Source organism: Pseudorca crassidens, chromosome 13, assembly GCF_039906515.1.
Source record: "Pseudorca crassidens isolate mPseCra1 chromosome 13, mPseCra1.hap1, whole genome shotgun sequence".
Lineage (NCBI taxonomy): Eukaryota > Metazoa > Chordata > Mammalia > Artiodactyla > Delphinidae > Pseudorca > Pseudorca crassidens.
The window spans coordinates 15,919,020-15,931,033 of NC_090308.1; the positions used below are offsets into that span (position 1 = coordinate 15,919,020).

The 12,014-nt window shown below is 38.4% G+C and overlaps 1 protein-coding gene across 1 annotated transcript in view; it reads left to right on the top strand.

Annotated features, from left to right (window-relative positions):
• Positions 1-6,607, top strand: part of PPIL4 (peptidylprolyl isomerase like 4) — a 33,979-nt gene extending 27,372 nt beyond the window's left edge. Inside the window, exon 13 of the mRNA XM_067701802.1 lies at positions 5,811-6,607. Within this exon, the coding sequence (XP_067557903.1) occupies positions 5,811-6,062 (252 nt within the window). The 3' untranslated portion in view covers positions 6,063-6,607. The remainder of the gene's footprint in view (positions 1-5,810) is intronic.
• Positions 6,608-12,014: the final 5,407 nt, after the last annotated feature.

Below are 12,014 nucleotides of genomic sequence, written 5' to 3' on the forward strand. Positions count from 1 at the left end.
CAGATTATAAAAGATTGTTTTTGAAATAATATATCATATAGTTCCACATTGTGAAGCAAGAGTGATTTTCATACCTGTGGACACTCACTTATTCCCACCAAAAACAAGTGTGGTTATGGTAAAAAAGTTCTTATAATGTATCATGTTAATTTATCACCAAGTGTTATGTACAGCACTTAGAGGTCTTGAGGTTTTAGGACCTGAAAAACGTTTATGCCCTTCCATATGGTATATATGAAATAAAAGCAGCACTAATAATTAGCTTGATCATCCCCAAAGCTTTCTTGAACAATGCTTTTTCTAAGACAATGATAATAAAAATTCCCCAGAGAAAATTAATTATAAAGAGAAGGAATCATTTCCAGCCTGCATTTTGACTCTCAGTTAATTGAAAAGCAGATTATGTTATGTTCCCTTGCTATGGTTTTTGCCACGTAAGGGCATTTCAACCTGGGCCCTGGTAGACGAGGAGGCTTTCAGTTGGCAGAGGGGACTCAAGACTGTGAGAATGTTAAGCAAAGACACTGAGATGGAGAGATGTAGTGTGATTGGCAAAGTAAAGGATTTGCTGTCAGAAAAGCTGGGTTTAGATTTCTACGTTGCTAATCATTGATGCGACCTCATCAAGTTATTTAAGTTTTTTGAGCCACAGTTTCCTCCTCTGTGAAATCGAGATAATATTTATTGTCCAGGCACGTTACGATTAAGTGAAAAAGAAAAAAAATGTGTGTGCAAACATTTTCTACACTGGCTGTTACTGTTATTTTTACAGTCAAATCATTGTGTTTTAAATCACTTGGAATCATTTCTCTGGTAAGGCCATTAACTGGATTCATATTTAAATTAACTTGTTCTTTTTGATGTTTAAGGATAGCTTAAAATTTTTTCTTTTGTTTTGTCATTTAAAAAACTAATTGTATTGGGGCTTCCCTGATGGCGCAGTGGTTGAGAGTCCGCCTGCCGATGCAGGGGACACAGGTTTGTGCCCCGGTCTGGGAAGATCCCACATGCTGCTTAGCAGCTGGGCCCGTGAGCCATGGCCGCTGAGCCTGCGCGTCCGGAGCCTGTGCTCCGCAATGGGAGAGGCCACAACAGTGAGAGGCCCGCGTAACGCAAAAATAATAATAATAATAATTGTATGGTTCCAAAGTAAAATCTACAAAATGGTACGTATAGAAAACCTAGCTTCCATCCCTGTCCTTTCCCCCTTTTCTTCTTTCCCCAAAGGTAACCATTTTATGTATTTTATGGTTTATTCTTCATTTTAAAAATTGTCAGCAAATGCATTTTTTTAAATTTATTTATTTTTGGCTGCGTTGGATCTTCGTTGCTGCGTGCGGGCTTTCTCTAGTTGCGGCGAGGGGGGGCTACTCTTCGTTGCGGTGTATGGGCTTCTCATTGCGGTGGCTTCTCGTGTTGCGGAGCACGGGCTCTAGGCTTGCAGGCTTCAGTAGTTGCAGCACGCAGGCTCAGTAGTTGTGGCTCGTGGGCTCTAGAATGCAGGCTCAGCAGTTGTGGCGCACGGACTTAGTTGCTCCGCGGCATGTGGGATCTTCCTGGACCAGGGCTCGAAACCTTATCCCCTGCATTGGCAGGCGGATTCTTAACCACTGCGCCACCAGGGAAGCCCCGTATTTTTTATATATATTTTTAGCACCCTATTTTCTCGACAGCCGATCTTCCTACTCCTTGCTGTCATCCAGCAGAGATCTAATCTCTCCTCTTTCCATAAACCTTTTACTACTTAAAGATTCCCATCATTTATGCTCTGCCCTCCGTTTGTTTTTTGTTTTGTTTTTCTTGCGGTACGCGGGCCTCTCACTGTTGTGGCCTCTCTTGTTGGGGAGCACAGGCTCTGGATGCGCAGGCTCAGCGGCCATGGCTCACGGGCCCAGCCGCTCTGCGGCATGTGGGATCTTCCCGGACCGGGGCACGAACCCGTGTCCCCTGCATCGGCAGGCGGACTCTCAACCACTGCGGCACCAGGGAAGCCCCCTGCCCTCAGTTTTTAAGTTACATCCTTGTCAATCCTTCAAGTAATCCTCACATGAATCAGTAATAGTAACGTCTCTGTGTCCTTATAATGCGAGGTGGATACTATTGTCTCCATTCACAGAAAAGAAAGTAAAGAATAAAGAGGTTCAGCCACTTGCCAGTGGTTTTTCACAGCTAATAAGTAATGGAACCACAATTTAAATTTGGACTTGCACCCTTACTGCTGTTCCTCTTACTTGGAATATATTTCTGTCAGTTTCTTTTCTAAATCTTCTTACCTGGAATATATTCCTGTCAGCAGTTTTCCTTCCTAACTCCAGTTGTTAATTCTAATATAATTTGTCTCATAGTATAATATTCCAATGTCATCCAATAGGAACATCTCCCTCTTAGTTTTTATACTCTATTAATTTAGCCGAAGGTCACCCCAGCATCTTTTTTAATGGTGCCTGTATCACACTTCTGTGAATATTTAGCAGGTTTTCCCCTAAAACTCCTTAATCCCCCCACCCACCATGTGTTGCTTATAGCTACAGCTGCTCATCCTGCGCTTGTACATGGATTCCTCGATGAATTTAGGCCCGAAATACACATTGGTGTGTTTGAGATAATCAGACATCTTTAAAAACTCCAAAGACTGGCTGCATTTTAAGTCTGTGGTTCCCACCCTTGCACCCCTGCCTTTTTGTGAATCTTTTTTATCTTGCTGTTTGATTACTTAAAACTTTACAGCAGCAGTAGCAAATGTCTTTCTCTTTCTGCAATAATATTCTAACTTTATCTCTCCCTTCGAAGTGTATTAAAGCAATTGTTTCTGATTTTGTACTTTGATTTAATAATATAGCTGTACTAATTTTCTCTTCTTCCTAATGAAATAGCATCCACTTTTAAGATTTCAGTGGGCCCAGTTTTTTCTGTTATTCTGCTTTTTATCCTTTTGATTTTAATCTCAAAAACATAATCATTAAAGGGAATTTTCAGTGCTAGGGAATTTTCAGGTATAGCTCAAATTTTCCTGTTCGGTGGTGTTTTGCTTGGTGAGCTTAGTTTCCTAAGAATGTTTTAACTTACTTCTTCAAGGGCTTTGTTTTTTATTGAATGACAGCCTTACTGTTCAATTCGAAATCTCTGTTTAATTTTTCCACCACATGTCTTAATTCCAGAGCTGGTTACTGTGTTCTTGAGGTTTGAGTTTTACTGGGGTTACAGGAAATGAGTACTCGGCCGTGGGCTGCCTGGCTGAGAGGTACTCAGACTACTTGCCTGTCTCCTCTGTGGTTTTCATAGGTGTTCAGTGTTCTTATAATTTGGGACTTTTTGTTGTCATTGTCATCTTTTAATATTATTTTAGTGATTTAGATGTAACTAAACCTCTGATTTACTCCCAGAGACCTCAGCAAGGACAGTTTTTGGTTGATTTTTTAATTTTTTGACTACTAAACGTGAAATTATTGGCTCGGTTAAGTTGAGTGCCTTAAATTGAACATTTTATGGTGTTCTTTTTCTTTCTTTCTTTTTTTCAGCTGCTTGTTGGTTTAATCATCTTGTCTTATGTCTTAAATGCATAAAACAAATAGAATTTTTAGAAGTCCATACTGGAAAGGACTTAGAGCTCATGTGATTTGTTTCCCTCACCTTAGATATGAAGATCCTGACCCCACGAGCCCATGGGCCTTATAGTTTCGTGGGAGGACTGGAAGTTTAACATTTATTTTAATTCAGTTGGATGTGGTATTATTTTTTTCATTACTCTATACCACCCCCTTTTCAATTTTATATGTAGAGTTACTGATCAATGAAATAATTATCTCCAACCTATGGGGATCTCCTGAGTCTCAGTTGCCTTATATCTGGAAGGAGGATAATACTGTACTCCAAAAGCACTTAGCACTGTGCAAGCACATACTTAGATCTGTTCTAACATGGCTTCATCCAGCTGCCTAAACTTTTCTCCTTCATACATACAGTACTCATTCTTCCTTGCTTTTCAATTTTCACTTAACACTCCTTGCATTAGCCTTCTTGAAGCCATTCCAAGCCCTAACCCACTCATCCTTTGAGGCTCATCTCAAGTCCATTATAACTTCTCTATGAAACCTTCACTGATAAATCTAACCTCAAGAGCATTTCTTGTTTGACACGTCTAAATGGCAAAGACCATTTGAACCTAGAGCTGCCCGACTTCAAAGCTTGTGTAGCTTTGAAAACTGTGCCAAGTAGGAGAGGTTTTTAAGGTTTCAGTCCATTTCAGATTTTCAGCTTAGTCAATTTTTTCAAAGAATTAAATACTGCACAATCTTTTCTCTCTCTCTCTTATTTTAAACACTCAAAGCATTTAAGTGCCTGTTTGCATAATAATGTGCTGAAGACTTTATAGGATTATACATCAGCTAAAACGGTCTCTCCATTTAAAAAGTTTCTTGCCTCAACCAGTACAGAAATAAGTACTAGGTGTACAGTCAGAATAGTACATAGATATTTACATTTTGTGTATGTTACAGGAAGCACAAAAAATTCTTTTATCTAGGGATGTCACATTTTGCTCGAAAATAGTTGATAAAAGGTTAAGCTGAACTACCTACTCATTTTCTACCTCCAGGACTCTTATAGAATGACAAGAACTATTGGTATTGTGTGGGAAATCATGAATCAGTTTATAGTGAGGTATTCCACAAACACTGTGGAATGTAACAATCACGTTAGGTCTGTTTTCACATACTGCAATCTCTATGCCAGGCGTAATGTACAGTATCTAGATAGTATATGGAATCATTGTGAATCATTTGCTTAAAACCCAGTCCTTAACCGTGGGTTTTCACCACTTGGGTTTTAAACCTTGATATTTACATCTACTATTATAATGTCTAAGGTGATAGAGTTGGGCGCATGGGAGTTCAGTCCTTAGAATTTTGCCTTTCCTTTGAGAAATCTTTTACGAAAGTTGAATTTTATGAACTATTCTTAAAAGAGCATTGGCTCTGGCGTCCTTAGATTTCCGCCACTTGTGGAGGTACTCATTTTCATCAGGGATAAGACACAAGCGGAGATAGAATTGTGTTGTAACTAGCCCTTTTTTGTATATGGAAACGTTACTACTGCTCCTTAGTTATTGAGAATAGAACTAAATGTACCCACTTTGTTCTCTTTGGGGCAATGAATTATTTCAGTGTTTCTTAACTCATTTTAAAGAAATATGTCAATAATGATTTTAAAAAAAACCATTTATCAGCTTAGTGTAAACCAGAAAATTTATTTAGAGATTTAGAGAGGAGCTGTCACAAAAAAATACTTTAAAAATAATTGCTCAGACCCAAGTATTCAGAATCTGTTTTCTCTTCTCTTTAGACTGATTGATCTGTCTAAAACGTCTTCTGGCTATGTTATTTAAATGATGTCTTCTTTATAGGATTCTTATCGGGATTTTAGTAGTTTCACTGCAGATCAGTTGATGGAACCACCTTTTTGGGGAGTGGAGAGGGGGAGGTGGAAATGTGACCACACATAACCAGAATTCTTGGTATTGCAATTTCACCCTAAAGGCTTCTTATTTCAATTGGGCTTTTTCAGTTCCTTGTTTTTGGATCTGATCTTTCAGTTCAGCTGAAGTAGTAAGTACAGAATAATGAGATCGATGAGAAAATGGTTAAGTCTTTTTCTGAATTATTTTTGCGTTTTAACTTACAAGATTCTTGGCCTTAGTGGTAGCGTTCAAATTTGAGCTGTAAAAACCGCTTACTAATGGAGGACTTGTCTAAGTTTTGTTGATAGTGTGTACAAAATGATTATTTTACTGATTCACTTTATTCCTTTGACAGGATATCTACAGGGAAATGGGCTTTGGTCACTATGAAGAAGAAGAAAGTTGTTGGGAGAAGCAAAAGAGTGAAAAGAGAGACCGACCTCAAAACCGAAGTCGTAGCCGATCTCGAGAAAGGGATGGCCACTATAGTAATAGTCACAAATCCAAATACCAGACAGATCCCTATGAAAGAGAAAGGAGTAAAAAGAGAGAACGAAGCAGGAGTCCCAAGAAATCCAAAGATAAAGAAAAATCTAAGTACAGATGAAAGTTGAAGAATCAGACATGAGTGGCTAACATATTTGCTCTTGTATAATTTCGAGTACCAGACATTCAGATTTTGTGTCAAAGCAGTTAAAGACACTGCCTGTTATTTTTTTTTCACAGTAGGATTATAGCCCTTTTAGATTAATACTGATTGTACGGGGCACTGAAAGAAATAAAGAATTGAACATTTTCTTTGTATACTTTTTTACACTAATTTTATTGTTATACATAAATAGTAGTCTTCATTTTTAAAGTCTTTCATATTTTTCAGTCTTTATTTTTAATGAAGTATTTCATGCCTACAAAAATACACAAATGTATATATATAGGTATAAAGAATAATATCTGCCGTGTACCCATTGGCCAGCTTAGGAAATGAATATTACTGGCATTTTAAAAGTACCCTCTCCTCAAATAATTATTATTCTGTATTTTGTGTTTGTCATTCTCTTGCTTGTTATTATAGTTTTACAACGTATGTACGTATCCTTAAATGAAATGTTAAGTTTTGTATGTTTTTGAATTTTATATAAATGGTATAAAGTACGTTTACTTCTGTGACTTGCTTTTTTCAGCTTAGTGTTTTTGGAAAGTCATTTTTTTTTTTTTTTTTGCGGTACGTGGGCCTCTCACTGTTGTGGCCTCTCCCGTTGCGGAGCACAGGCTCCGGACGTGCAGGCTCAGCAGCGATGGCTCACGGGCCCAGCTGCTCCGCGGCATGTGGGATCTTCCCGGACCGGGGCACAGAACCCGTGTCCCCTGCATCGGCAGGCGGACTCCCAACCACTGCGCCACCAGGGAAGCCCAGTCATTCATTTTTATTGCTATGTTATATGAATAGACCATAATTTATCCATTCTTCTGTTTATGGATGTTTGGGGTTTGTTTTTGTTTCTGCTATTGCAAACAATGCTGCTATGAACATTCTTTATCTAGGAGTGATTTGCTTGGTCACGTGATATGGATATCTTAATCTTTTTTTCTTTTTTTTTTGCGGTACGTGGGCCTCTCACTGCTGTGGCCTCTCCCGTTGCAGAGCACAGGCTCCGGATGCGCAGGCTCAGCCGCTGTGGCCTCTTCCGTTGCGGAGCACAGGCTCCGGACGCGCAGGCTCAGCGGCCATGGCTCACGGGCCCAGCCGCTCTGTGGCATGTGGGATCCTCCCGGACCGGGGCACGAACCCATGTCCCCTGCATCGGCAGGCGGACTCCCAACCACTGCGCCACCAGGGAAGCCCCTGGATATCTTCATCTTTATAAGATAATGCCAAGTTATATTCTGCAGTGGCTGTACCAGTCATATCCCTACCAGCACTATATGAACTACCTTTGTTTCATAGCCTTTCTAATACTTCTTAATTTCAGACTTTTTAATTTTGCCAATCCAGTGGCTGTTAGGTGGTATATTATTGTAGTTTCCAGCAAGAAGACTTCTATTACTCTTACATTTGTTCTTCTGTATGAAACTTTTTTTTTTTTAAATTTAGTTTTGGCTGTGTTGGGTCTTCGTTTCTGTGCGAGGGCTTTCTCTAGTTGTGGCAGGCGGGGGCCACTCTTCATCACGGTGCGCGCGCCTCTCACTATTGTGGCCTCTCTTGTTGCAGAGCACAGGCTCCAGACGCGCAGGCTCAGTAGTTGTGGCTCACGGGCCCAGTTGCTCCGCGGCTGTGGGATCTTCCCAGACCAGGGCTCGAACCCGTGTCCCCTGCATCGGCAGGCAGATTCTCAACCACTGCGCCACCAGGGAAGCCCCTCTTTTTCTTTAGTTGCTTTTAAGGTTTTTCTTGATCACTGCTGTTAAGCACTTTGATTATGATGTGCTTGGTGTAGTTTTTTTTTCCCCCTTCATGTTTCTTCTGCTGGGGCTCTTTACCTGTAGATTTATGGTTTTCATCAAATTTGGAATTTTGGAGGCTTTTTCATTTTTTTTTTCTGTCTCTGTCCTTCATTTCTTTCCCTGTGGGACTCTAATTGTATGTTAGGCTACTTGAAAACTGTCTCTTAGCACTCTGGTGCTCTGTTTTGTTTTATTTTTCTTTGTCTTTTTATTTATTTATTTATTTTTCTGTGTTCCAGATTGGTTTCCATTGCTATGTCCTCAAGTTCATTAATGTTTTCTCCTTAAGTATCTAATCTCTTGTTAATCCCGTCCAATGTATTTTTTACCTCATACATTATATTTTTAATCTTTAGAAGTTCCATTTGGGTCTTTTTTATATCTTCCATGTCTCTCCTTCCAGACTCCTGCTTTCCTCTCTTTTTTGGAACATCTGACTGAACATTACTGTTTCAATATACTTGACCATTCTGTCATCTGTCATTTCTTGTCTGGTGCTATTGATTGATTTTTTCCCCTCATTATTGGGTTGTAGTTTCCTTCTTTGCACACCTGATAATTTTTGGATTTTACACTGTTGGGTGCTGGAGCTTTTTGTATTCCTTTTAATATGTTGAGTTTTGTTCTGGGACATAGTTATTTAGAAATAATTTGATCATTTCATAGCTTGCTTTTATACTTAATGAGATAGGACCAGAACAGCCTTTAATCTAGGCTAATTTGGCTCACTACTGAGATAATACCCTTCTGAATAATCTTCCTTACACGTGGTTTACTATGAGATTTCTCCACTCTGTCTATTGAGAGCGAGAACCATTCTGAGCCCTGTATGAACTTGAATTTTACCACTTATTCTTTTCTGGTTCTTTCCCACCTTGGGGTAGTTTTCTGAAGTGCATACACTGATTAGCCGAAGCCTCAGGGGAACTCTCTGTAGATCTGGAATCCTCCCTCTGTAGCTCCTCTCTCCAATACTCTACCCTACAGATTTTACCTTGGCTCCCCTAAGTGCTCTACCCGGGGAAACGCCCAGGCTCTCCCTGCATTAAGCTTGGGCAATGGTAGGACTTTCCCTGTTTGTTCTCCTCTCAAGAGTCACTGTCCTGCACAGTTGTCCAATGTCTGAAAAACTTTATTGTACATATTTTGTACGGGTGTTTTGTTGTTTAATATGGGGAAGGGAAATTCTGCCCCTGTTACTCCATTTTGGCCAGACTGGGAGTCTCATTGTTTGAATGTGCGTTTCCTAAATTCTAACAAGGTTGAGCTGCTTTTCACGTATATTATATTCATTCCTGATTGCTCTCTGTGAAAAGCTTATTTCCTGTCTTTTGCCCATTTTATATTACGTTGCTGCCTTTTTCTTAAGGAGTTAAAAAAAATAGATTGTGGATACTAGTCCATTTTTACTGTTATATGTTGTAAACATTTTCTCTCAGTTTGTGGTTATTTTTTCACTGATTGATGCCCTTGGGAGGGCACAAGTTGTAAATGCCCCCCAACTTTTTTCCCTCAACTTTTTAATATGAAAAGTTTCATACATGTGTAGCAACACAGAAACATAATGAACATCCATATATATTCCATCCAAATTAAACAGTAACATTTTGTTGTTGAACAATTTGAAAGTAAATTGAAAACATGATATTTCACCTTTCAGTATTTCACCATGCATTTTCTAAAAAGCAAGTGTCCTATATCACCACAATATTATTATTACAAACAGTAATCTCATAATATGTAATATATAGTATAAACTCAAATTTCTCCCATTGTCCCAAGGATGTCATTTTTATATGTTGGTTTGTTTTTAAACCCAGACTCAACCAAGCTTCATGAACTGCATGTTGTTTTGTCATTTTATTCTCTTAATCTAAAAGAGTTTCCTACCCATCCATCCACCCCAACCACATGTTTTTTAAATTTTTTTTATGACATTGACTTTTTGAAGAGTTCAGGCCAGTTGCTTTGTAGAATATTCCACATTCTGGAATTATTCGACGGTATCTTCATGGTGTCCTCCATCCTCTCTACTTTCTGTAAACTGTAAGTTAAGTCTTGATGTTTGATTGAAATTAGGTTATGCATTTTAGACAGAAATTTTTAAGTTTAATGTCAAATTTATTAGCCTTTCCCTGTGTGTTTTGTGCTTTTTTGTATTTTGTTTAAGAAGTCCTTAATAAAGATGTTCTCCCATATTCTAAAGGTTATAAAGCTTTCTTTTTTACATTTGACTTTAATCCATATTAAATTGTATGTGTATATGTGTATGGTGTGATAATAGGAATTCAAATTCACTTTTTTTTTTCCACTTAGGGATGTAACCAACTGTCCAAAATCTGTTATGAGTGGTTCATCTATTCCCCATTGATCTGTCATATAAGTTTCTATATATATGTGGGTTTTGTTTCATGGGCTCTCTACTCCATTGGTTCATTGTTTATTCCAGCACTGATACTAAACATCTACATTTCTGTGGCTTTATAGGAAGTCTTGATATTTCAGTAACCCCCCCACCCCGCCATCTGTTTCATTAGGAATACCGTGGCTCTTTTTTTCTGTGCAATTTTGGAACAAACTTGTTAGGTTTCCGAAAAAATTCTGTTGGGACTTCAGCTGAATTTGCAATCAAACAGTAGATTAGTTTGTGGAAACAACATCTTCATAATCTTCCTATTCATAAAGATAGCATACCCCTCCATTTAGTTCTTAGAAGTTTTCTTTTAAAGCTTTTGAGCATCTTTTGTTAGATTTACTCCTAGCCTCTTTATCCTTTTTTTTTAGAAGAGTAATGTTATTTATCTTGTTTATTTATGTATTTATTTTTTTATGTATTTATCTATTTGTTTTTGGCTGTGTTGGGTCTTCGTTGCTGCGCGCGGGCTTTCTCTAGTTGCAGCGAGTGGGGGCTTTTCTTCCATGCGGTGCGCGGGCTTCTCATTGCAGTGGCTTCTCTTTGTTGCGGAGCGTGGGCTTCAATAGTTGTGGCTCACGGGCTCTAGAGCGCAGGCTCAGTAGTTGTGGCGCACGGGCTTAGTTGCTCCGCAGCATGTGGGATCTTCCCGGACCAGCGCTCGAACCCATCTCCCCTGCGTTGGCAGGCGGATTCTTAAGCACTGTGCCACCAGGTATGTCCTAGCTTCTTTATCTTTTATGTTCTATTACAAATGATACCTTAAAACATTTTTTTTTCTTTTTCCTGACCTAAGAAGTTATATTTTTGACTACTCCTCTTATATCCAGTCATTTTGCTAAAAGTCTTATATTTAAAATTTATAGGGTTTTCTTGTTTTTTTGGCCATGTTTTGTGGCATGTGGGATCTTAGTTCCCTGACCAGGGAGGGAACCTGCACCCACCCCCTGCATTGGAAGCGTGGAGTCTTAACCACTGGACCACCAGGGAAGTCCTCTTGGGTCTTTTATGTGGACAATAAATGATAGTGGTGTTCTTATAGTGCTTGCTGGCTAAAATTTCTAGTACCGTGATAAAATTGGCCTATAATCTTCCATTTTTGTGTTGCTCTTGTCTGGATTTGATGTCCATGTTATAGAATAACTTAGTGACTGTTCTCTTTTTTTTTCTATTGAAATAGAAGAGAAAGATTTAAATATCTTCCTTGAATATTGGATAGAGGGTGCCTATAAAATTGTCTGACATTTGTGTTTCTTTTGTGAGAAAATTTAACTAATGATTAGATTTCAATGATTATAGAATTGTTAGCCTTTCTATTTCTCTCAAGAGTTTAGTCAGATTGGGATTGACATATATACACTAATATGTATAAAATAGATAACTAATAACCTGCTGTATAAAAAAATTAAATTAAAAAAAGAGTTCAGTCATTTTTGTTACTACATCTTTCTGTGAATTTGTCATTTTCATTGAAGTTTTAAATTTATTAACATAAAGATGCTCACAGTACACCTAGTAGATTTTTTACTTCCCTTTTAATTTTGTCTTACTTGGTCCTGATGTTTTAGCGTGTCCCAGAAACAGCATATAGCAAATTGGATTATATTTAATCTAATCTTAACCTTAACTGATGAGTTTAGTCCTGATTATTTACTGATATATTTAGATTTATTCCTATCACCTTATTTTGTGCTTTTTTTGTTT